Source organism: Coregonus clupeaformis, chromosome 37 (assembly GCF_020615455.1).
Source record: "Coregonus clupeaformis isolate EN_2021a chromosome 37, ASM2061545v1, whole genome shotgun sequence".
NCBI lineage: Eukaryota > Metazoa > Chordata > Actinopteri > Salmoniformes > Salmonidae > Coregonus > Coregonus clupeaformis.
Window position 1 is genome coordinate 29,842,449 of NC_059228.1, and position 27,864 is coordinate 29,870,312.

The 27,864-nt window shown below is 41.5% G+C and overlaps 1 protein-coding gene across 1 annotated transcript; it reads right to left on the reverse strand.

Annotated features, from left to right (window-relative positions):
- Positions 1-27,684, reverse strand: LOC121553328 (pituitary homeobox 3). Its single transcript, XM_041866357.2, has 4 exons — positions 27,425-27,684; positions 10,687-10,813; positions 3,429-3,634; positions 1-1,470 (listed from the first exon to the last, which is right to left on the reverse strand). Exons 2-4 carry the CDS (start codon positions 10,793-10,795, stop codon positions 904-906), a joined length of 882 nt encoding a protein of 293 aa, XP_041722291.1. The 5' UTR covers positions 10,796-10,813; positions 27,425-27,684; the 3' UTR covers positions 1-903.
- Between the last annotated feature and the right edge of the window lie 180 nt (positions 27,685-27,864).

A 27,864-nucleotide genomic window follows, 5' to 3' on the forward strand; every position in this document is an offset into this window, starting at 1 on the left:
TCATTTTTATTATGTTAATGAGACAAAGCAGGCTACACCAGAAAAAAGGCTTGTTTTATAACAACTGCACTCTTACATACATTTTTACAGTCATGGACTCTCTTTTTATAACACCACACAAATCTATATATTCAATGGCTTTTTTAGGCTTTTCTTTAAAAAGGTTCTGATATTGGATATGATTTATTCTGTCTGAGACTACATTGTGCTAGCTCCTCTCTCCTTTCTGATCTGACCTTTGACACCTGACCTTCTGAGGGGAGTGGAATTCATAACAAAGATTACAATTCCTAAAGGAGGTACTCATAGTACATCAATCTAGGGTCTGCTCTTGAAGAACATGCTTTTCTCATCTCCAAAGTACTACGTTTCATAGATAGTTTTGTCACATACAAAACAAAAAAGTCATTATATACATCCTCTATCCCATATTGCAACCACAGGTCCTTTTCCCATGATGATGGCAAGCGTCACAATGATTTCATGTTTGGCCAAGATGTTGACCACCAGTGCAGTTGAAGCATCCAGGTTTTCTTCATTTTAAATTCACTCTAGTCATGCAGTACCAAAAAATGATATTGGATTAAACTTAGAAATCCTTTTTAACAGTTGGTCGGTTCAGCAACAAAGTCTCAGCGTATTTGAGAGAGTTCTTTGAAGCATGGTGGTCCATCAGGGGATTTTTTTCTAACTGTTGAAGCTTATTCCTGTTGTGTAGCATCAGTTAGACAAACAGCATCTTGTTAACCAGTCCATGGTGATGGCGATGTGTGCAGTTAACTCTGATTCACTGATGGAGCATAGCAGGGACCGGAAGGAGGAGAGTGAGAGGGGGGCAGTGGGTCTGAGAGGTTGGGGGGTTGGGGGGTACAGGGCAGGCTGGGTTGGAGTGGGTACATGTCTTCATACCGGCCGGTCCACTGCATACTGGCAAGGGCTTAGGTTGGACACTGTGTTTTGCACGGCTGGGTAGGCGAAGTTGGCGTGCTGCTTGGCCTTCAGTCGGAGGCTGGCCAGGCTGGAGTTGCAGGTGTCTCTGTACATGTAAGGACTTGCGGTGGTGGCGTAGGGGCAGGTGGCGGCGGTGACCGCAACTGAGTTCAGCGTGGAGCTGTTGAGGTTGCCCAGGTTGCCCAGGTTGTTGAGTCCCGAGCCCGGCACCCCGGCCACCGCCGAGGGCACCATGGAGGAGGCCATGTTCATGGAGGGGATAGAGCTGGGGGAGGAGAACATGGGCTGGGAGGACAAGGGGCTTACATTCATGGAGTTGAAGAAGGGGAAGCTCTTGGCTGACAGTGGGCTACTGGCCAGACTCTTGGTGGCCCAGTTGTTGTATGAGTAGCCAGAGTACATGTCGTCGTAGGGCTGCATGAGTCCATTGAACTGGGCACCGAAGCCGTTTTTACACAGCTCAGCTTGCTGGTTCCTCTCCCTCTTCCTCCATTTGGCACGGCGGTTCTTAAACCATACCTGAGGGAGAAGGACAGAAAAGGGAAAAAAGGAAAATAAATATGGTATTTTCTTTTCAACATAGTCTGAGGTGGTAAAAATAGTTCTGAAACACAATAACATTTTGGTATGCAATGACTGAGACTATGATTCCTTTCAAATAGTTTAGGCAAGATTATATATACAGTAGCTGCAGACTTTTTAAAATAAAGAATAATCCAGAAAACTAAGTTGAAGTGTATAATCAAACAGTCATATTAGCCATGGTTTATTAAAACAAATTATTCACTTATTTGAATTATGCGCTCCCAGTGAAAGAAATGTCAAGCTGGAGCGGTCTTCACATTTTGTCATTTTAAGGTCCTATTTTTGGAGGGTATAAAACGGATTAAAGTTTTAATGGCAAATCTAAAATGAAGGTACTTAATTCAGTTCCCAATTGGGGAAATATGAATTTCTCCCTGAGCGTTCATTTTGTGGTGGAACTTTCTCTTTATCTCATAAAGACTTCAAAACTCCTCATTGAGAAGCAAAATACCTCTATTATAGGAATCCAATACAAAAATAATATAAATGGACTGTGTCATGTACAGTTAAAAATCTAATTGTATTAATCAAAGGAATATTATTCACATTTGAGTTATTCTAATCAAATAAAATAATTAAAGCCACCAACACTTCTGTGGCTAAATCATCTCCCTCCCTCTCTTCCTCATCTAATACTGCTGTGCCAGGCAAAGTATCTCATCCAAACCCTCAGTCTGTGTCTGCCAGCCGGCAGCCCAGGCATCTGTTGTGATAGTAATAGAATGCTCTGGACTATTAAACGTGTGGGTACAGTGTACATAGCAGTGAATTTTCCATGGTACCCATTGACAGTAGGGGAAACCCCACTGTTGAGGAAGATTTCTCTCGCCTTTTAACACGACTCTGGGGCGATGTTGTTTAGGTGTTCATGGAAAAATCTGAATGTCAAATGGTAGTTGGATGGGGGGTTTGTGGCAAACCTTACCTCACTTTCCTAAAACTGTCAAATGACTGACACAATCAGACACTCGCTGTGACCTAAGTACCCACGTCCATTGCTTACGACTCTCCTAAAATCTATTTTTCAGAATTCAGACAAGCTCTGACATATTTCATATTATACCTTTCATTTTATAATACTGTATTGGTTTAATTTAGTCTGAGCTGTATTGATATTATTAGAATCCAGTCTCATTGGACTCAGGACTCTCTGTACTGTAAATATAGATATGCAATAGCAATTTCAGTTTTATTAAGAACATTATATGCAGCTATGTACTGTACATACACATTTGAAGGCAAGGAAGTAGCCAGCATGGATATAGAGGTGGTTTGTTATTCAAACATTTATTACAAACGCATTCGGTGTTAAATGCCATAAATCAAGATGACAGGAGAAGTATTCTGTATATGCAGGGGGAATCTGCGTCCATGTGGGATTAGCAGGGAACAAGTGGGGTCCTGCTAGACATTAGGACGTGTGTGGTCTGTTGTTCTTTCAAAATAACAACCAAGACTGTGTGCTATGTGACCTTTAATCTAGCCAACATGAATTGGATCCATTACTAGGCAGGCAGGCAACGATTGTATTGTCATCCATCAAAATGTGAGCCTACCTGCTCCATACTGGGGGTGACCAAACCTCTGGGCTTGAGGGGACATTTCAGGGTCAGGAGCAGATCAACACACTTCTGACCTTTGTGACATGTGAAGCCTAGTTTTAGGTTGTTGAAGTCAAATGGCAACATTTTAAAATCCCTGCTCAGTTAGGTACATTTGTCATCTTTTAGATTTGTACCTTCAGGTGCCTTTTTACCTTCAGAATTATGTTGAAATGATATGTTTGAGTCCCACAAATGTATTGTTGAATAACAGCTAAACCATAAGGAAAGTGGGTTTGGATTATTCCACTGGCTCAGTATTGGCTCAGTAGTGATTCTGTGGGGACTCACCCTAACTCGCGCCTCTGTGAGGTTGGTCCACACGGCGATCTCCTCCCGTGTGCTCATGTCAGGGTAGCGGTTCCTCTGAAAGGTGGCCTCCAGCTCCTGGAGCTGCTGGCTGGTGAAGTGGGTTCTCTGCCTGCGCTGCTTCTTCTTCAGAGAGCCATCCTCTGCATTGGACTCATCTGTCTGGTTCTGGTGGGACTTCTCTGTGTCTGGGAGGCAATAACAGGGATGAGTAGTTATAATCAGAACAAAAAGCCCAAAACATAGCAAATCCTCCTTTTGTATAGCATCATAACTATCTATATTTCTTTACAATACTTCCAGACTTGCTCAAACATGTTTTAGAAAAATTGCATATTTCCATTCCCATCCAATATCAAGTATTTTGCACAAGAGCAGCAATCATCACTACAGAGTGAAGTGTCTTCCCATTGAAAAGTTATCACACTTTCCAAAGCATATTGGCAATAGTCTGTGACTAATTTAAAATGTCATGTTACCAGGTGACCTATTTTATTTTCAATTAATTAATATAATGGACATGCTATTTGAAAAATTATGTATTTACATATTTTCAAATAATATGGCAAATTGTTTACAGTTTACACCAACTGTATTAGATTTGTGCAGTTCTGTTTGGAATATTTCAAGATTCATTGACTGTATGTATCCTCTTCTCAGAGTTGTCAAAAACGGATCAATAATTAAAATTGGCCCTGAAAGCCATCTGTCACTTACACCAGAACCAAACAGACTTGTTTTGTCTGCCCAAGATCCTTTCTCTCTATCTGAGTTCCGCAATTTGAGGACCCCACAGAAAGAGTGAAATTAGTTGGCTACCTAATCCCAGGGATAAGGCTTTTGTGACTGGGAAGGTTTCGGACTGTTTGGCAAGGGTTTATCTCTCTGGGAGCAGTAAGAAATAATCAGCAGGGTTTAAAAGACTCTACAGTGCCACTGGCAAAACCAATAGGACCAGGCTTTTGCTGCTATCTACCAGTAAACGGACACTGGTTTAGCCATCACTTAGGCCAAAACCCCTTTTTCATCCCATGGCACAATCCAGGAGAGAGGGCAGACCTCAAAAACCTACAATAAAGGAATCTCACTGATGGAAGTAAATCAAGTCAATTTATTGAGCTTTTTTCTGATTGCGTTGTACTTGATCTCCAAATAGAATACATCTTTGAACATTGTAACTTTACTCACTGACATAATGCAAATACAATGAATCTGAATAGCTGTTTAGTTTTTCATGTGTAATACATTGCCGAGGGTATACTTAAGCAATAAGGCCCGAAGGGGTGTGGTATATGGCCAATATACCACGGCTAAGGACTGTTCTTATTCACGACACAACACAGAGTGCCTGGATACAGCCCTTAGCCGTGGTATATTTGTCACGACTTCCACCGAGGCTGCCTCCCCTCCTTGTTCGGGCAGGCTTCGGCGTTCATCGTCACCGGCTTACTAACCACTGCCGCCCCAATTATCATCATCACATTTGTCTTGTCTTGTCAATCACACACACCTGGTTCTAATCTCCTCATTAGTCCGTGTATAAGTGTTCCCTCTGCCCCCCTGTCCTTGTGGGTGATTGTTTGTATGTGAGAGTAGTGTAGCTCGGTGGAGCTACTCGTAACATTTTGTTGCCAGGGTAGATATTTCCCCTGTGCCTGTTTCGTTTGTCGCTATTCCAGCTTACTTTGTGTAACGAAGGAATAAACTCTGTATTTGGTGATTACCCTCCTGCGCCTGACTCCTTCCATCACACTCATCACAATATTGACCATATACCATAAACCCAGAGGTGCCTTATTGCTATTAAAAACTGGTTACCAAAATAATTAGAGCAGTAAAAATACATGTTTTGTCACACCCGTGATGGTATACGGTCTGATATACCACGGCTGTCAACCAATAATCATTCAGGGCTCGAACCACCCAGTTTATAAAAATGATTTGGCTACACTATACACACCTATAGCACATGGGTTAATATTGATGGTGGTGTACAAATGTATAGTAGAAGGCATATATACAGTACCAGTCAAAAGTTTGGACACACCTACTCATTCAAGGTGGGATGGCGTATCGCTGCAGAATGCTGTGGTAGCCATGCTGGTTAAGTGTGCCTTGAATTCTAAGTAAATCACAGACAGTGTCACCAGCAAAGCACCCCCACACCATAACACCTCCTCCTCCATGCTTTACGGTGGGAACTACACATGCGGAGATCATCCGTTCACCCACACCGCGTCTCACAAAGACACAGCGGTTGGAACCAAAAATCTCAAATTTGGACTCCAGACCAAAGGACACATGATTCACACAGTCCCCTCTGAACAGTTGATGTTGAGATGTGTCTGTGACTGGAACTCTGTGAAGCATTTATTTGGGCTGCAATTTCTGAGGCTGGTAACTCTAATGAACTTATCCTTTGCAGCAGAGGTAACTCTGGGTCTTCCATTCCTGTGGTGGTCCTCATGAGAGGCAGTTTCTTCATAGCGCTTGATGGTTTTTGCGACTGCACTTGAAGAAATGTTCTGTATTGACTGACCTTCCTGTCTTAAAGTAATGATGGACAGTAGCAATTTGCTTTGCCAGGTCGCAGTTGTAAATGAGAACTTGTTCTCAACTGGCTTACCTGGTTAAATAAAGGTGAAATAAATAAAAATAAATAAACTATAATTTTGTGAAAGAAATGATAAATTCCCAGCTACATAATCAAAACTGGTCTGAATAAAATATGCCTACTGTAACCAAGCCTCTGGATCTATACTGTACATTTACACCTATACAGTTAGTGTTTGTCATTTATAGAAGTTTCACTCATTTTGAAACTTCAGATGCCAATTGAGTGTGCCATTTGTCATTTAATAAGAACTAATTTAATTAAAATCGTCAGTATGTATTACATTTCTGCATTTAGTGGATACACAGGTTAGGGTTCTCATAATAAGTATCCAGAAGGATATACATGGTTATTTGTTCAGTGTAGGCCTATATTTTTTTGTAATAAACTGGATCCCCATGATGGTGGACACCTGGATCTCACCTCTGAAATATTATTGTGCCTTCAGAAAGTATTCACACCCATTTACATTTTTACATTTACGTTATTTAGCAGACGCTCTTATCCAGAGCGACTAACACCCCTTGACTGTTTCCACATTTTGTTGTGTTACAAAGTGGGATTAAAATGGATTTCATTGTCATTTTTTGGTCAACGATCTATACAAAATACTCTGTAATGTCAAAATGGAAGAACAATTCTAACATTTGGAAAAAATGAATGAAAAATGTAACCCTAATATATCTTGATTAGATAAGTAATCAACCCCCTGAGTCAATACATGTTAGCATCACCTTTGGCAGAGATTACAGCTTTGAGTCTTTCTGCGTAAGCTTCTAAGAGCTTTCCGCACCTGGATTGTGCAACATTTGCTCATTATTACTTTTCAAAATTCTTCAAGCTCTGTCAAATTGGTTGTTGATCATTGCTAGCCATTTTCAAGTTGACATAGATTTTCAAGCTGATTTAAGTCAAAACTGTAACTAGGCCACTCAGGAACATTCAATGTTATCTTGGTAAGCAACTCCAGTGTATATTTGTCCTTGTGTTTTAGGTTATTGTCCTGCTGAAAGGTGAATTTGTCTACCAGTGTCTGTTGGGAAGCAGACTGAACCAGGTTTTCCTCTAGGACTTTGCCTGTTCTTAGCTCTATTCCATTTATTTTTATCCTAAAAAACTCCCTAGTCCTTGCCAATGAAAAGCATACCCATAACATAATGCAGCCACCACTATTCTTGAAAATGGAGAGTGGTACTCAGTGATGTGTTGTGTTGGATTTGCCCCAAACATAACACTTTGTATTCAGGACATTCAACTGAGACTGCTCTTCTCTGTGTCACGGAGACTCTCCGCACTGCTAAAGCTAACTCTCTCTCCTCTGCTCTTGTCCTTCTAGACCTGTCTGCTGCCTTTGATACTGTGAACCATCAGATCCTCCTCTCGACCCTCTCCGAGCTGGGCATCTCCGGCGCGGCTCACTCCTGGATTGCGTCCTACCTGACAGGTCGCTCCTACCAAGTGGCGTGGCGAGAAGCTGTCTCCGCACCACGTGCTCTCACCACTGGTGTCCCCCAGGGCTCAGTTCTAGGCCCTCTCCTTTTCTCCCTATACACCAAGTCACTTGGCTCTGTCATATCCTCACATGGCCTTTCCTATCATTGCTATGCTGACGATACACAACTAATCTTCTCCTTTCCCCCTTCTGATAACCAGGTGGCGAATCGCATCTCTGCATGTCTGGCAGACATATCAGTATGGATGACGGATCACCACCTCAAGCTGAACCCTGGCAAGACGGAGCTGCTCTTCCTCCCGGGGAAGGACTGCCCGTTCCATGATCTCGCCATCACGGTTGACAACTCCGCTGTGTCCTCCTCCCAGAGTGCGAAGAGCCTAGGCGTGACCCTGGACAACACCCTGTCGTTCTCCGCCAACATCAAGGCGGTGACCCGCTCCTGCAGGTTCATGCTCTACAACATTCGGAGAGTACGACCCTGCCTTACACAGGAAGCGGCACAGGTCCTAATCCAGGCACTTGTCATCTCCCGTCTGGACTACTGCAACTCGCTGTTGGCTGGCCTCCCTGCCTGTGCCATTAAACCCCTACAACTCATCCAGAATGCCGCAGCCCGTCTGGTGTTCAACCTTACCAAGTTCTCTCACGTCACCCCCCTCCTCCGCACACTCCACTGGCTTCCAGTTGAAGCTCGCATCCGCTACAAGACCATGGTGCTTGCCTATGGAGCAGTGAGGGGAACGGCACCTCTGTACCTTCAGGCTCTGATCAGTCCCTACACCCAAACGAGGGCATTGCGTTCATCCACCTCTGGCCTGCTGGCTCCCTTCCTCTGCGGAAGCATAGCTCCCGCTCAGCCCAGTCAAAACTGTTCGCTGCTCTGGCACCCCAATGGTGGAACAAGCTCCCTCACGACGCCAGGACAGCGGAGTCACTCACCACCTTCCGGAGACATTTGAAACCCCACCTCTTTAAGGAATACCTGGGATAGGATAAAGTGTTCCTTCTAACCCCCCCCAAATTGTAAAGTGGTTATCCCACTGGCTATAGGGTGAACGCACCAATTTGCGAGTCGCTCTGGCTAAGAGCGTCTGCTAAATGACGTTAATGTGCCCTTGAGCAAGGCACTTAACCCTAATTGCTCCTGTAAGTCGCTCTGGATAAGAGCGTCTGCTAAATGACTAAAATGTAAATGTAAATGTAGGACAAAAAAAGTGAATTGCTTTGTCAATTTTTTTTGCAGTATTACTTTAGTGCCTTGTTGCAAACAGGATGGATGTTTAGAAATGTTTTATTCTGTACAGGCTTCATTCTTTTCACTCTGTCAATTAGGTTAGTATTGTGGAGTAATTGAATGTGTCGAGTACAGAGATGAGGTAGTCATTCAAAAAGCATGTTAAACACTATTGCACAAAGAGTCCATACAACTTATGTGACTTGTTAAGCACATTTTTACTCCTGAACATATTTAGGCTTGCCATAACAAAGGGGTTGAATACTTATTGACTCAAGACATTTAAGCTTTTGATATTTTATTAATTTGTAAACATTTCTAAAAACATAATTCCACTTGGACATTATGGGGTATTGTGTTTAGATCAGTGACACAAAATCTAAATTTAATCAATTTTCAATTCAGACTGTAACACAACAACAACAAAAAACGTTCACCAAAAAATAATTATGTCAAGGGGTTTGAATACTTTCTGTAGGCACTGTAATATTTCAGAGGTGAGGCCCAGGTGTCCATCATCATGGGGATCCAGTTTATTACAAAATATATAGGCCTACACTGAACAAATACATTTACATTTTAGTCATTTAGCAGACGCTCTTATCCAGAGCGACTTACAGTTAGTGAGTGCATACATTTTTTTTTTATATACTGGAATCGAACCCACAACCCTGGCGTTGCAAATGCCATGCTCTACCAACTGAGCTACATCCCATATATCATAAATAAGCGTGTATATCCTTCTGGATACATATTATGAGAACCCTAACCTTAAATGGACATTGAAAAACAAACTAATTGTTTGACTTTAACTATGCCAATATCACAAGAAAGAACAATGAATGAACTGATGGTTTATTTTTCTATATCTAAAAACTTTTCTAGAATGACTATTCCATTGTCAGTGAACAATACAAGTAAGCTACATTGGACATATTGCCTCTTGATATTTGGCTCCCACACACCTCGTTATCTTGATGGTTATAGTGCCTAATCCGTGGTTCACATACAGTATATGCGGGTTCTCCTAAATCCCTGCACTCACTCAGGGCCGTCCATTTCGGAGTAAGTTTACATTAGTCACACTAATGGAGTCTGTTGCAGACGCTGGATCCACAGAGATTTCATCTATTAGACCGCACGGGTATCACAAATATTAGCCTTTTCTCTCTGTCAAAGGCCTAATTTGTTATAAATTGTCATGCAGACGGTTGAAATACAGAGGCAGATATTTAGCTTTCAAGCCTGAGCAATCGTAGTTCCTCGGGATATTATTGCATGTCTAGGCCTATGACATTAGGCTATATTCAGTTCATTACGCACAGGTGTGTTTTAGATTATTTTCTAGGTTTCAATTGAGAGTTATTAATAGACCTACAGCACATCAGCGTGCAAAGACACGCACATGACAAAATGCCAAAAAGCTCCGCCAAAGCGCAAGGGGTCCATGCCAGATGTTTACAGTAGCTTCCATTAAAGTCTATAGTCGCTGCAGTTAATAACACTTGCTTTGTAAAAGCCAAGCGAGAAGAATAAACTTGCAACTTGAGTTCATGAAGGAAAAGAACAATTATCTAATGTGAATAATAGGAATATGCGCTATAGGTCTACAAAATATTAGCAAGCCAATTCATATTATGGTTGAATTGATATCCACACAATTACGCACATTAAAGGCGACAATGAATACCCTAATAGCTATTGCAAGTTACATAAACAATTTTAGAAATTCGTCCTGATATTATAATTATTATTATTATTATAGCCTATTAGGCCATTATAATTCCTATTATTATTATCAAATTATTCGATTGGTTTAGACCCACATGCATTAACATATATGCCTATTCTTCATCCAAAATGTCAGTCTGAGGACATTTAGTCAGTCATACACTCCTGTAGACAAAGCATTTGCATGGTAAACGTGGAAACTGACCGCTGTTGTCTTGGCCTTTGCATCCCTGATCATGTTGAGGGGTCCCAGAGTCCGAAAGCGATAGCGCTGGGCTACGGGCTTCACTGTCTGTCAGAAGGTTAAAATCCATAACCCCGGCCGCCAGGCTCTGCAAAAGGAAGGCAATACATTTCAATATTAGTCAATATGGCAAAATAATACAAGCATCCTCATATAAGTTTAGACGTCCAACCGAATTGGCATGACAAAAAAATAACAACAATAAAAAACAATATCAGAAAGAACAACTAATGACAACAATAATTATGTTAATAATAATAATCCTGGATATGTAATATAAGAGATTGCAGTTCTCACATTTGCATATCAACACAAATTAAAGAGGGAATCTGCTGTCTATGTATATATCACAATTCTCTTTGCTTTTTAAAATCTGACAAACTGCTAGTGCTAATCATTGGCTATAGGCCTACTCAGCAGGTTTTAGAATATTCTCATATTTTGATAACATTCCGGTTGTTGATTGACTTTATCGAATTAAGGACATGAAACGGTCCATCTGTGAAATACCTATTTGATCAAATATAGGCCTGTATTCCGTGTTAATTACTACGAATGTGTTCTGTTAGTTCTATTTTTGTTCCTTTGCAGTTATATAGTTGTAAAATATATGGTGACCGTTCAGACCTAAATAGCAACCTCGTGAGGGAGACTGATTCGTAATGGAGCCTAAAATAACAGGTAGTTTATTTATACAAGCGCAGTTAACACCTTGAAGATATGGGGACACAATCACTCCCTCAAAGCTTCTTGAGATTTATGATCTCGTGGCTGGGTTTAACGACGGGGATATGTTCCAATCCACTTAGCCGCCTCTCAACTCCTTTATGGGCGCTCCCAAAATGGGAGCTGCACCTAACGTGCATGGTCCGTACCAAATAAAATAAAATGTTCAAAACAAATTGTCACATGGGCAGAATACAACATGTGTAGACTTTACCGTGAAATGTTTACTTAGGAGCCCTTTCCCAACAATGCAGAGTTAAAAAGTAAGAACAATTAACAAAATATAAAAAGGAAATAGTAACACAATACAATTACAATAACGAGACTATCTATGGACAAGGAGTACCGGTACCTAGTAAATGTGCAGGGGTACGAGGTAGTTGAGGTAATTGAGGTAGTTGAGGTAATTGAGGTAATAAGTACATGTAGGTAGGGGTAAAAGTGTCTAGGCAATCAGGATAGCTAATAAACAGAGTAGCAGCAGCATATGTGAAGAGTGTGTGTGTGTGTGTGTGTGTGTGTGTGTATGTGTGTGTGTGTGTGTGAGAGAGAGTGTGTGTGTGGCAACAATATGCATGTGTGTGTGTTTTGTGTGTGTGAGCATATGTAGTGTGTGTGTGTGTTTATGTGTGTGTGTGTGTGTGTGTTGGAGTGTTTGTTTGTGTGTGTGTGTGTGTGTGTTTGTGTGTGTGTGTGTGTGTGTTGGAGTGTTTGTTTGTGTGTGTGTGTGTGTGTGTGTGTGTGTGTGTGTGTGTGTGTGTGTGTGTGTGTGTGTGTGTGTGTGTGTGTGTGTGTGTGTGTGTGTGTGTGTGTGTGTGTGTGTGTGTGTGAGCGTGTCAGTGTAGTATGTGTGAGTGTGTGGGTAGAGTCCAGTGAGTGTGCAAGAGCCAGTGCAAGAGAGTCAGTGCATAAAAAAGGGGGTCAATGCAAATAGTCCAGGTAGCCATTTGATTAACTATTCAGCTGTCTTATGGCTTGGGGTTAGAAGCTGTTCAGGAGCCTTTTGGTCCCAGACTTGGTGCTCCAGTACCGCTTGCCATGCGGTGGCAACAGTCTATGACTTGGGTGGCTGGAGTCTTTTAAAATGTTTAGGGCCTTTCTCTGACACCGCCTGGTATAGAGGTCCTGTATGGCAGAGAGCTCGGCCCGAGTGATATAATGGACCGTATGCACTACCCTCTGTAGCGCCTTACGGTCGGATGACAGGCAGTTGCCATACCAAGTGGTGATGCAACCAGTCAAGAAACTCTCAATGGTGCAGCTGTTGAGGGCCCATGCCAAATCTTTTCAGCGCATCGGTTTGAGTGTGTCAAGAACTGCAACGCTGCTGGGTTTTTCACGCTCAACAGTTTCCTGTGTGTATCAAGAATGGTTCACCACCCAAAGGACATCCAGCCAACTTGACACAACTGTGGGAAGCATTGGAGTCAACATGGGCCAGCATCCCTGTGGAGCACTTTCAACACCTTGTAGAGTCCACGCCCCGACGAATTGAGGCTGTTCTGAGGGCAAAAGGGGGTGCAACTCAATATTATGAATGTATTCCTAATGTTTTGTACACTGTGTATCATATACAAAGAGTGTATATACACTCAGTTTATATGTATATACATGCTCAAAGAGATATTCAATGTCTACTTTACCCATCTACCAATAGGTGCCCTTCTTTGCGAGGTATTGGAAAACCTCCCTGGTCTTTGTGGTTGAATCTGTGTTTGAAATTCACTGCTCGACTGAGGGACCTTACAGATAATTGTATGTGTGGGGTACTGTGATGAGGTAGTTATTCAAAAATCATGTTAAACACTATTATTGCACACTGAGTGAGTCCATGCACCGCATTATGTGACTTGTTAAGCACATTTTTACTACTGAACTTATATAGCCTTGCCATAAAAATTAAATACAGAGGGGTTGGGTTAAATGCAGAAGACACATTTCAGTTGAATGCATTCAGTTGTACAACTGACTAGGTATCCCCCTTTCCCTATAACAAAGGGATTGAATACTTATTGACTCAAAACATTTCAGCTTTTCATTTTTAATTAATAAAAAAAATAATGTCCTACAACATAATTCCACTTTGACATAATGGGAATTGTGTGTAGGCCAGTGACAAAAAATCTCTATTAAATCCTTTTCATACTGAACAAAAATATAAACGCAACATGCATCAATTTTACTGAGTTACAGTTCATATAAGGAAATCAGTCAATTGAATAAATTCATTAAGCCCTAGGGGCGCAGCCACGGGTGGGCCTGGGAGGACATAGGCCCACCCACTGGGGAGCCAGACCCAGCCAATCAGAATGAGTTTTTCCCCACAATCTACACACTTTATTACAGACAGAAATACTCCTCCGTTTCATCAGCTGTCCGGGTGGCTGGTCTCAGACGACCCCTCAGGTTAAGAAGCTGGATGTGGAGGTCCTTGGCTGGTGTGGTTACACGTGGCTTGCAGTTGTGAGGACGGTTGGACGTACTGCCAAATCACTTATGGTAGAGAAATTTACATTTACATTTTAGTCATTTAGCAGACGCTCTTATCCAGAGCGACTTACAGTTAGTGAGTGCATACATATTTTTTTTTCATACTGGCCCCCTGTGGGAATCGAACCCACAACCCTGGCGTTGCAAACACCATGCTCTACCAACTGAGCTACATCCCTGCCGGCCATTCCCTCCCCTACCCTGGACGAAGCTGGGCCAATTGTGCGCCGCCCCATGGGTCTCCCGGTCGCGGCCGGCTACGACAGAGCCTGGATTCGAACCAGGATCTCTAGTGGCACAGCTAGCACTGCGATGCAGAACATTACATTCTCTGGCAACAGCTCTGGTGGACATTCCTGCAGTCAGCATGCTAATTGCACGCTCCCTCAAAACTTGATACATCTGTGGCATTGTGTTGTGTGACAAAACTGCACATTTTAGAGTGGCCTTTTATTGTCCCCAGAACAAGGTGCACCTGTGTAATGATCATGCTGTTTAATCAGCTTCTTGATATGTCACACCTGTTAGGTGGATGGATTATCTTGGCAAAGGAGAAATGCTCACTAACAGGGATTTAAACAAATTTGTGCAAAAAATCTGAGAGAAATAAGCTTTTTGTGCACATGGAACATTTCTGGGATCTTTTATTTCAGCTCATGAAACATGGGACCAACACTACATGTTGCGTTTATATTTTTGTATATATATATATATATATATATATATATATATATATATATATATATATATATATATATATATATATATATATATATATATATATATATACACACACACACACACACACACACACACACACACACACAGAGCATTCGGAAAGTATTCAGACACCTTGACTTGTTCCACATTTTGCTACGTTACAGCCTTATTCTAAAATTGATTAAATGTATTTTTTATCCTCATCAATCTACACACAATACCACATAATGACAAAGTAAAAACCTTTTTTTTTACATTTAAAAAAATAACGGAAACGGAAATATCACATTTACATAAGTTTCAGACTCTTTACTCAGTACTTTGTTGAAGCACATTTGGCAGCGTTTACAACCTCAAGTCTTTTTGGGTATGACGCTTGGCACACTTGTATTTGGGGAGTTTCTCCCATTCTTCTCTGCAGATCCTCTCAAGCTCTGTCAGGTTGGATGGGGAGCGTCGCTGCACAGCTATTTTCAGATCTCTCCAGAGATGTTCGATCGGGTTCAAGTCCGGGCTCTGGCTGGGCCACTCAAGGACATTCAGAGACTTGTCCCGAAGCTACTTCTGCGTTGTCTTGGCTGTGTGCTTAGGGTTGTTCCAAACTTCTTCCATTTAAGAATGATGGAGGCCACTGTGTTCTTGGGGACCTTCAATGCTGCAGAATTTTTTTGGTACCCTTCCCCAGATCTGTGCCTCAACAAAATCCTGTCTCGGAGCTCTACGGACAATTCCTTCGACCTCATGGCATGGTTTTTGCTCTGACATGCACTGTCAACTGTGGGACCTTATATAGACAGGTGTGTGCCTTTCCAAATCATGTCCAATCAATTGAATATACCACAGGTGGACTCCAATCAAGTTGTAGAAACATCTCAAGGATGATGAATAGAAACAGGATGCACCTGAGCTCAATTTCGAGTCTCATAGCAAATGGTCTGAATACTTATTTAAATAAGGTATTTCTGTTTTTTCTAAAAACCTGTTTTCGCCTTTTTATTATGTGGTATTGTGTGTAGATTGATGAGGATTTTTATTTATTTAATCAATTTTAGAATAAGGCTGTAACGTAACAAAATGTGGAAAAAGCTTGTCGAACATCTCATTCCAAATTCATGGGCATTAATATGGAGTTGGTCCCCCCTTTGCAGCTATAACAGCCTCCACTCTTCTGGGAAGGCTTTTCACTAGATGTTAGAACATTGCTTCAGGGACTTGCTTCCATTCAGCCACAAGAGCATTAGTGAGGTCGGGCACTGATGTTGGGCGATTAGGCCTGGCTCACAGTCAGTGTTCCAATTCATCCCAAAGTTGTTAGAGGGGCTTGAGTTCAGGGATCTGTGCAGGCCAGCCATGTTCTTCCACACCGATCTCGACAAACCATTTCTGTATGGACCTCGCTTTGTGCACGGGGGTATTGTCATGCTGAAACAGGAAAGGGCCTTCCTCAAACTGTTGTCACAAAGTTGGAAGCACAGAATCGTCTAGAATGTAATTGTATGCTGTAGCATTAAGATTTCCCTTCACTGGAACTAAGGGGCCTAGCCCCAAACATGAAAAACAGCCCCAGACCATTATTCCTCCTCCACCAAACTTTACAGTTGGCACTATGCATTGGGGCAGGTAGTGTTCTCCTGGCATCCGCCAAACCCAGATACGTCCGTCAGACTGCCAGATGATGAAGAATTATTCATCGCTCCAGAGAACGTGTTTCCACTGCGCCAGAGTCTAATGGCGGCGAGCTTTACAGCCCTCCAGCCGACTCTTGGCATTGCACATGGTGATCTTAGGCTTGTGTGCGGCTGCTCGGCCATGAAGACCCATTTTATGAAGCTTCCGACGAACAGTTATTGTGTAGACGTTGCTTCCAGAGGCAGTTTGGAACTCGGCAGTGAGTGTTGCAACCAAGGACAGACGATTTTTACGCGCTACGTGCTTTAGCACTTCGGCGGTCCCGTTCTGTGAGCTTGTGTGGCCTACCACTTCGCGGCTGAGCTGGTGTTGCTCCTAGACGTTTCCACTCACAATAACAGCACTTACAGTTGACTGGGGCAGCTCTAGCAGGACCGAAATATGACGAACTGACTTGTTGAAAAGGTGGCATCCCATCACGGTGCCAAGTTGAAAGTCACTGAGCTCTTCAGTAAAGCCATTCTCCTGCCAATGTTTGTCTATGGCGATTGCATGGCTGTGCGCTCAATTTTATACACCGGTCATCAACGGGTGTGGTTGAAATAGCCGAATCTACTAATTTGAAGGGGTGTCCATATACTTTTGTATATATACAGTGGCTTGCGAAAGTATTCACCCCCCTTGGCATTTTTCCTATTTTGTTGCCATACAACCTGGAATTAAAATAGATTTTTGGGGGATTTGTATCATTTGATTTACACAACATGCCTACCACTTTGAAGATGCAAAATATTTTTTGGTGTGAAACAAGCAAGAAATAAGACAGAAAAACAGAAAACTTGAGTGTGCATAACTATTCAACCCCCAAAGTCAATACTTTGTAGAGCCATCTTTTGCAGCAATTACAGCTGCAAGTCTCTTGGGGTATGTCTCTACAAGCTTGGCACATCTAGCCACTGGGATTTTTACCCATTCTTCAAGGCAAAACTGCTCCAGCTCCTTCAAGTTGGATGGGTTCCGCTGGTGTACAGCAATCTTTAAGTCATACCACAGATTCTCAGTTGGATTGAGGTCTGGGCTTTGACTAGGCCATTCCAAGACATTTAAATGTTTCCCCTTAAACCACTTGAGTGTTGCTTTAGCAGTATGCTTACGGTCATTGTCCTGCTGGAAGGTGAACCTCCATCCCAATCTCAAATCTCTGGAAGACTGAAACAGGTTTCCCTCAAGAATTTCCCTGTATTTAGTGCCATCCATCATTCCTTCAATTCTGACCAGTTTCCCAGTCCCTGCCGATGAAAAACAAACGTGTTTGCTTATCAAATACGTCAAACACATGGTTTCCATGTGTTTGCAATTCCATTTGCTCTGTTCCAGACATTATTATGAGCCGTCCTCCCCTCAGAAGCCTCCACTGACATATGCGAATACGGCGCATTTCTACGTTTTGTATACGTTTTTTTGTTAAAAAGTTATACCCGATGAAATCATCAAAAGTTCAAACATTTTAAAAACAGTGATTTTCAAACAGATTTGAAAACTACTTCGAATTTTTTTCTTTAAGAAATAGCTTTTTTTCTGGCCACTCTTCTGTAAAGCCCAGCTCTGTGGAATGTATGGCTTAAAGTGGTCCTATGGACAGATACTCCAATCTCCGCTGTGGAGCTTTGCAGCTCCTTCAAGGTTATCTTTGGTATCTTTGTTGCCTCTCTGATTAATGCCCTCCTTACCTGGTCCGTGAGTTTTGGTGGGCGGCCCTCTCTTGGCAGGTTTGTTGTGGTGCCATATTCTTTCAATTTTTTAATAATGGATTTAATGGTGCTCTGTGGGATGTTCAAAGTTTTGGATATTTTTTTTTAACCCAACCCTGATCTGTACTTCTCCGCAACTTTGTCCCTGACCTGTTTGGAGAGCTCCTTGGTCTTCATGGTGCCGCTTGCTTGGTGGTGCCCCTTGCTTAGTGGTGTTGCAGACTCTGGGGCCTTTCAGAACAGGTGTATATATACTGAGATCATGTGACAGATCATGTGACATTTATTTAACTAATTATATTACTTCTGAAGGTAATTGGTTGCACCAGATCTTATTTAGGGGCTTCATAGCAAAGGGGGTGAATACATATGCACACAACACTTTTCCGTTATAAATGTTTTCGAATTTTTTGAAACAAGTTATTTTTTTCATTTCACTTCACCAATTTGGACTATTTTGTGTATGTCCATTACATGAAATTCAAATAAAAATCAATTTAAATTACAGGTTGTAATGCAACAAAATAAGAAAAATGCCAAGGGAGATTGTCACGCCCTGGCCTTGAGAGCCCGGTTTTCTTTAGTTGGTTTGGTCAGGGTGTGAATTTCTATGTGTAAGATCTAGATATTGTAGATCTATGTTGGCCGGGTGTGGTTCCCAATCAGAGGCAGCTGTCGATCGTTGTCTCTAATTGGGGATCATACTTAGGCAGCCATGTTGCCTACCTATGTTGTGGGATCTTGTTTCTGTGTGTTTGGCTTGTTTGATGTTAGCCTTTAGAACTTCACGTTACGTTGCTTTTGTTGTTTTGTTCGGTGTTCATTCAATAAACGAACATGTACGCATACAACGCTGCACCTTGGTCCAATCCTGTATTCAACAAACGTGACAGAAGATCCCACCACCAACGGACCAAGTAGCGTGCCCAGGAGGAGCAAACACCCTGGACACAGGTGGGGAAGATGTGGTCTTGGGAGGAGATATTTGCTGGTAAAGGACCCTGGGCGAAGGTAGAAGCCCAGGCAGGAGAGGATCAACGGCGACGCCAACGGTGCCGACCGCTAAGGAAGCCCGAGAGGCAACCCCAAGAAAATGTTTGGGGGGGGGCACACGGGGTGGTTGGCTAAGCAGCAGGAGGCTCGGAGAGACCTGCATATTAGCACTCTAACAGAAGAGACAACCACCTTACGGGGGCTGATCGCGTAGATAGTGCAGGAGAGCTCCCTTCAAAATGAGGCGCTGCAGGAGGCCCTTAGGGAGAAGGAGTCAATGGTTGCACGGATAGAGGAGCTGGCCAGGCAACAAGCAAAGCTGAGAGCGGAATTAACCCTCCAGCAGCAGAGAGCTCAGTCTTTAGAGCTCTCTGCTGTACCTGCTCTGCTGTACCTGCTCCCCGCACCAAACCAGTGGTGCGTGTTTCCAGTCCGGCACGGCCCGTGCCTGCTCCTCGCACCAGACCAGTGGTGCGTGTTCCCAGCCCGGTGCGGCCCGTGCCTGTTCCTTGCACCAGACCAGTGGTGCGTGTCCCCAGCCCGGAACAGCTGGTGCCAGAGCAGTCCGCTCCACCGGTGCCCATTCCAGCTCCGGTCAGCTGCTCCACTCCAGTGCCAGAGCAGTCCGCTCCACCAGTACCTAGTCCATCCTCGGTCAGTTGCTCCAGTCCAGAGCCAGAGCAGTCCGCTCCACCAGGTCCAGTTCAGCTCCGGTCAGCGGCTCCACTCCAGAACCAGACGTCAACCCCTCTCCAGGGTTGGGGCCTCCCACACCAGAGTCCAGACAGGGCTTGGTGCATCGTGGGAGGACTGAGAGGGGAAGCATTGCACCGAGGTCCAGACCGGACCAGAGGTGCAACGGGGAGGCAGAAAGGGAGAGGACGTCACGACCCGGACCCTCCCCTAATGAGTCAGGTTGGTGCGGCCGGAGTGCGCACCTTTGGGGGGGTACTGTCACGCCCTGGCCTTGAGAGCCCGGTTTTCTTTAGTTGGTTTGGTCAGGGTGTGAATTTCTATGTGTAAGATCTAGATATTGTAGATCTATGTTGGCCGGGTGTGGTTCCCAATCAGAGGCAGCTGTCGATCGTTGTCTCTGATTGGGGATCATACTTAGGCAGCCATGTTGCCTACCTATGTTGTAGGATCTTGTTTCTGTGTGTTTGATGTTAGCCTTTAGAACTTCACATTACCTTGCTTTTGTTTTGTTCTGTGTTTATTCAATAAACGAACATGTACGCATACCACGCTGCACCTTGGTCCAATCCTGTATTCAACGAACGTGACAGAGATTAATACTTTTTCAAGGCACTGTATACAGTACCAGTCAAAAGTTTGGACACACCTACTCATTCAAGGGTTTTTCTTTATTTTTACTATTTCTTACATTGTAGAATAATAGTGAAGACATCAAAACTATGAAATAACACATATGGAATCTTGTAGTAACCAATAAATCACACAGTGTCACCAGCAAAGCACCCCCACACCATCACTCCTCCTCCATGCTTCACGGTGGGAACCACACATGCAGAGATTATCCGTTCACCTACTCCGCGTCTCACAAAGACATGGCAGTTGGAACGTAAAATCTCAAATTTGGACTAATCAGACAAAAGGACAGATTTCTAATGTCCATTGCTTGTGTTTCTTGGCCCAAGCATGTCTCTTCTTATTATTTGTGTCCTTTATTAGTGGTTTCTTTGCAGCAATTCGACCATGAAGACCTGATTCACGCAGTCTCCTCTGAACAGTTGATGTTGAGATGTGTCTGTTACTTGAACTCTGTGAAGCATTTATTTGGGCTGCAATTTCTAAGGCTGGTAACTCTAATGAACTTATCCTCTGCAGCAGAGGTAACTCTGGGACTTCCTTTCCTGTGGCGGTCCTCATGAGAGCCAGTTTTATCATTGTGCTTAATGCAGGGTTCTTCAATTCCGGTCCTGGAGGGCCGAAACACCTCTGTTTTTCATCCTCTCCTTCTAATCAGGGGCTAATTCAGACCTGGGACACCAGGTGAGTGCAATTAACTACCAGGTAGAAATAAAAAACAGAAGTGTTTCGGCCCTCCAGGACCGGAAATGAAGAACCCTGGCTTAATGGGTTTTGCAACTGCACTTGAAGAAACTTTCAAAGTTCTTGAAATGTTCCGTATTGACAGACCTTTATGTCTTAAAGTAATGATGGACTGTCATTTTTCTTTGCTTATTTGAGCTGTTCTTGCCATAATATGGACCTGGTCTTTTACCAAATAGGGTTATCTTCTGTATACCACCCCTACCTTGTCACAACACAACTGATTGGCTCAAATGCATTAAATTCCACATATTAACTTTTAACAAGGTACACCTGTTATTTGAAACGCATTCCAGGTGACTACCTCATGAAGCTGGTTGAGAGAATGCCAAGAGTGTTCAAAGCTGTCATCAAGGCAAAGGGTGGCTACTTTGAAGAATCTCAAATATAAAATATGTTTTTATTTAACACTTTTTTGGTTACTACATGATTCCATATGTGTTATTTCATAGTTTTGATGTCTTCACTATTATTCTACAATGTAGACAATAGTAAAAATGAAGAAAAACTCTGGAATGAGTAGGTGTGTCCATACTTTTGACTGGTACTGTATATATATATATATATCTTTGCCTTGTACCAAAATTATTTAAGTAACACTGCCTCAGCTGGATACTATTAAATGTAGTACACATTTCCCAGTCATTTTCATTTAAGTACTGTACTGGTTGGGGGCTCTGATCTGATCAACCAACTTGCTGACCATCAACATTTGCAGACTAACTTGATGGAGAGCTCGTTGTCAGTTTGAATGGTAAATTCAATAAGTCCTCAAACTGAGTCACCATATCAAGCAAATACTAGCTGTATTTCCATTTCCCCTCCTTGTAATTTCTACAGAACATTCCTGACAGTCATCCGCTCATCTATGTGAGTGCCTCTGCCCTTGACATCTCAGAAGAAGCCCTACATGATGAAGCCTCATGATGTGTTATGCACATCTCCATACAGATAAGCCTATCAAAAATATTTGTATTCCACTTCAAAGTTGGAAGAATTACATGAATAAAACAAAGTGTTTATGATATGTCATGTTGGTCAAGACCTTAAGATTTGAATTCACCATGACAGAAAAAGCAAGTGAGTCCAACAAAAAACATACACTTACAATCCCTTCTGTTCAAGCATTTTAAAGTTGCCATGCATCATGATTTTAGAAGTTATAAATGAGTATCACATTTTTCAAAAGTACCGGTTGGATATCAAATATAAAACTTGATGTTGTTTGACACAAGTAGACAATGATAAATACATACTTATGCCAATGTAGTTCTCTCCTCAATGTTTCAAAATCCTTATTCCCATGTGTATTATAAATCACAGTAGAACTATTGCACCATCTCCCTTAGTCTCCCACATGACATCCATGATTTATAAACACTCCAGCAAAGCTTTTGCAGAGTAAAGACCAAGTAAGCCCATATCCAATCACAATGAGGGAAACTGGGACACACAGGGGGCAGGGTTGTGATCAAGCCCTCTTGCTCTAATACAGGCTAGAATTTAAAATGTGAAAAGAGCCATGCAAAAGCTGATAAATAGATATTCATCCTTCGCAAAGTATAAAGCATTTTGGAATATATTATTCTATGGTATTAGTATCTTTCCCAGTGGCGTTGTTCTGCCCCTGAAGGAGAGAAGGGAGATTAAGGATAAGGTCAATTCTCACAGAGTGAATGCTTTACAAAATGTACTGCTTCTGTGCTGAGGCTAGCTATATTACTAATGAGGTTCTGATATGGTTTTGTGGGCTAATGTTGACTTGCAGGTCTAATGGTATTTCAGTTGATTGTACAACCAGTCTAATTTGATAAAGAAGATTATGCTGAAATCATTACAATTGCTTGTCAAATTTAAGTAATTAAATATAATTATTGCTTTTGATTCTCTATTGTGTAAGCTTGTTGAAATTAAATGTAAAGTTGTTGAAATCAATAGTCAATATGTGCCATATAGGACATATCTGTTTGGTCTACAACAAAGTCCTAAACTGAAAAATAACCCAGTCTCATTGCAAAGCAACCCACAGCAAAACTCAGAGGATAGTTGCCTGAGAGAGAGCAACAGGTGCAGTCCTTTGCTTTGTGTGTAGGGCTATGACACCAGAGAAGTACAGTATTTTGGTCAGAAATATGAATATGACACAGTCAGACACATATCAACTTTGACAGTGATGTATGGGACTGTGTCAGAGCAGTGCTGTGAGAGGCTGGGAAGCTTGGCAGGGAGTGTGGTAACGCTTGCCCGTCATTTCGCCTAGAACAAGGTGTCAGTGCCCCCTTCAGAGCCGCGACATTATTATATTTCGTATTCCAAATCAACTCCCTTCCCTAGAATTAGATAAGGCCAACAACCCATCATGGGTCTAACAAGAACACATTGATAAAATGGACACCAAGCTTTTATGAATTTCAAGAGACACACCAGATTTACAATAATGTTGTGTTATTTAGTGCATTCATTTTATAAAGGTTATCCCTACTCATAACATAATAACTATAGGTGCAATGTCCTAAATGTTTATAGGGTATGTTATGATAATGACTTAGTTAATTACCAATTAATCTAGTTCATTGTTATCTGCTTATATTTCACAACATCTGTCACAATATCAATCATTTACTTCAACTAATATCTATGAAAATATAAAATTTTCACTATGGTGGCTCCTTTAATTTATCATAGAAATGTGCATAAATGTGTAGGCCTACAGTTGAGAATGTATCCTTTCCTAAAAATGTATCAGAGATGCCTGATTATGTTGTCAAAAAGCATGCACTCTATTTCAACCATAAATTACTCATAATTTAGACATCTTGTATATAACAAATTGTTCACCCGTTGAAATAAGTGAGTCAATCTAGTCACTAAATGTGAACAATGGTAATAATACATGTATTATAATAGGAATAATTATAACAAATGATGATACTATTCATAGTCAGATTATAGATCATAATTTTTTTCTTGTTCAATAGTCAAAATAGTCTACAAATATGCCTACTTATGTTGATATAGCTATACCAGATACTTGATCGTAACCTGACATGCTGAAATGTTACAGGCAAATTGCTTGTCTGTCAAACATAACCCATAGCAATTGATTGTGTAACCTTGGTAGTTCAACAACTTTATTAGAATTACTGTGATGTTTTCTAAGGACTTGCTCTCGTGCTAGTGTGCCATGCATTGTTAAATTGGGAGCAGTGCACCACCACTCTCACCATCCAAATTCCACCTCTGTGTTCCTCTGTTTTCTGTCTCCACCGTTCGCTTTAAGAGCATAAAACATTGCTATAAGCATAGATGGAAGTGTACGTTTACTCATAGTCTTATGAACTGAATGAAGTATAACTCGTGTTCAACTCTTTGCGCAAATCAACATAAGTAGGAGTCGATGCGAGATGGGGTCTCTAGTTTGCATAAGCAGAGCGCTTTGCATAAGCAGTAGCCTATACGAAATCGGTCTCATTAAAATATACATCTGATAATAAAAATAATGGAAGCAGAAATCTTCTCATTTTTCAGGAGATTGCTGGTTCCATCTGTTGTTACGGCAGAGGCAGACTGCTTACATTTCCACGGACTTGTGCATTAGCCTTGGAATTATTCATAAACGCGTTGAGAATTAATTCCTTGGATTAAGACTTGATTAAGATGTGTGTCACTTTGCTGTCTGAGAACTTATTAAGGGCCTTCTCGAGGAGGCGGCAGATGGAATTTCGGCCCAATGTTTGTAGATGTTAATTTCTCCCCTCCTAACATTCATTTGCATATTACCGGGAGTGGCAAAACGAGGTTACTCTACAAGCACACCATGAACTTGGATTTCTCAATCTCCCAAGTTATTTTCTGAACAATTTCGATGTTATAAAGTCAATTTTATTATTATTATTATTATTATTATTAGGCTATTATATTTTGTATTTATCAGAACATTTTAAACGTGCGCATAAAGGTTTTATTACAGATTATTTGGCTGGTAGGCCATGTGAATAACGTTATAGCTTTGTCTGTACGTTCAGATTCACAATAAAGTGTTCAATTAATAAACAGAAAGCAATCTGAAATAGGAGCAATTAAAAATATAAATTAGCCTATATCTATATTTTGAGTGAAATGTATCATGCTAAATAATGCTAAATCTAGAGGTAGCTTACAAGTAGTCTACTACACAGGGACAATTCGACAATATCAACAATTAATATGCCTATAAGAAATAACTGTTAGGCTAATTGTCATAGCTTGATGGCTGAGGCCCATTGCATGATCACATTTTACACCTGACAATTATAATGACTGAGAATTACAGGTTATTTGGAAGACAATGTTGCACCCTAAATTATAGGCCTATCCCTTGTCACATTTTAATTCAACACTATCCCATGATTTGACGCTGAATTAACAGAATAGGCTACGCCAAAATGTTTCGTTCAAACAACTCAGGGGTTTTCATTTCAAAACCGTATGATTCCATAGCCTAATACAAATATATGTTTTATAATAATAATAACATGCCATTTAGCAGACGCTTTAATCCAAAGCGATTTACAGTCATGTGTGCATACATTTTTACGTATGGGTGGTCCCGGGGATCGAACCCACTACCCTGGCGTTACAAGCGCCATGCTCTACCAATTGAGCTACAGAGGACCACAATACTTATAATACACAAATGATCACATCTGATATTCTCTTGATCTTTAACTTCACATGTGATGTGGAACACGTGTCAGACTGAAAACTACAAAATAACATGCAATGAAAAAATTACATGGCCTAAATAATAAAATCTTGGTGACATATCACTCTTAAAATCGAATAAATAGAGTGACACTTGTTGTTCAACGTTGTAGGCTACTACAGAAATTCGTTTTTTCTTATTTATATATTTATTATATCTTTTATATACCACTTTTAAAATACCCCTGTATAGGCCTACCATATTTAGAATAGGCCAAGCTGTGTAAGACACGTTGCTATCAAATAAATTAAATAAATTATGATTGGCATTCAAATTTCTGCATGACATCTATCTAAAGAATTCTTCAATTATTGTAAACATCTATAGGCTATAGTGTTAGAATGAAGTAGTATAAAGTTGAATTCGTTATAGCCTATACCCTTTTTAGACATAGGCCTATGTTTTCCTTTTATTTACGCAGTAGCCTATTTCATGACCAAATAGGCCACAAACATGGACCCAACAAAGGATTGTTAGCCTATATGAAACAATAGCAGTGATTTATACTTAAATATATGCTTGAAAACATAAACCATGTTCAGGGATGAGTGAGCGCACGCATGTTTGTATGGAGAGAGTTCCGAGGCCTAGACGGGAGGGGCAGAAGGTAGAGGGGGCGCAGCTCTGTTTTTCTTTCTGAGTTCTCTTGTAGCTCCGGAGCACCTGCCACCTATCAATTTCGGGTAGTTCCCCAAAAACTTTTGACCTCTGAAATATTCTCACAGAGCGCGCCCCCCATGCAAGACAAAACGTAGCCTATCATATGAGTTGCATTTCGAAAGAGCTTATAATTTGGACAAACAATGGGCAAAATGCGTTAGCATGTATATCAATTCTGATATATTCTGATATATTAAATGCTAGTAAAAAACACTATTTTATTTAGCTTTAGAAAGATGGAAACTGAGACTTATTTTTCAACTGAATTAAAGCAAATTTACATTTCACAAGAGGAGCATATGCAAGGTTTCAAAACGTTTAACCCTTACCTACTAAGAAATGAATCAAGGCCAATATTAGAGATCCTTTTAGATACATTGTGGTCTACACTTTCAGTGTTATTGTCAAGGTACACAGGCTAGGCCTAATAGATGTATGTTTCATTCAGATACGGGCATGCATTACGGCTATGGTTATAGTAACGGAGTGCACTCTTATCTGGAACATAATTTTGAGTTTATAAGGCCAGATGTGACAGATCATCATCATCATCATCATCATCATCTTCATTAATAATGAAGTAAACTTTTAACATGAGTCTATTTATTTTACCCTGGTCAATACAAGTTTAACCACACAGTTACCTAAATCATGTTAACGGACTTACCGAGTATCCTAAAACTTTGGTCAATAACTTTAGAGTAATTTGCTGGTAAAGTTTGAGTTTGTGAGGTAGCCTGGCCTGGCAGTTTCAGACTATCAACCCTAATACAACAATGTATAGGCTACGTTATTGATTGATAGTTCAAACAAGGGTAATCTACTAATTTGCTTGCCTACTGCACATGCTGTCATAACAGAAACAACCACGACATTTGGAGTTGTACTGAGAGACTATCCTAATTGCACTTACATGAAATCCCGGTCTGGTTAAATTAATCCCCCGAAAAGGCAAGCTTGATGTGGGTTAATGGTTGTCCGAATGAGATGCTGCTGACATGAAGAAAGTTCCTCTGGCTGTAAAGTAAAAAATCGTCAGTTTCCCTCTTTCAATGCTGTCAGACATGAAGGCAGTCGAAGAGTGAAAGCTTGATCCCCATACAGCGGGGGGACTGACTTTATGCTAAATATCTTGTGCGACAGGTCCACTACAGAAAGGACTGCCCACTTCACCGCTTTTACTTGCCTGGTACCAACTTCACAGTGCGTGCTCGTGCGCAAGCAATCCGCACACACATACGCACACACACACACACACACACACACACACACACACACACACACACACACTCGCTCTCCCTTTCTCTCTCTCCCTCTATCTTGCAGCCATGCACTCTCACATGAATGCGTCCT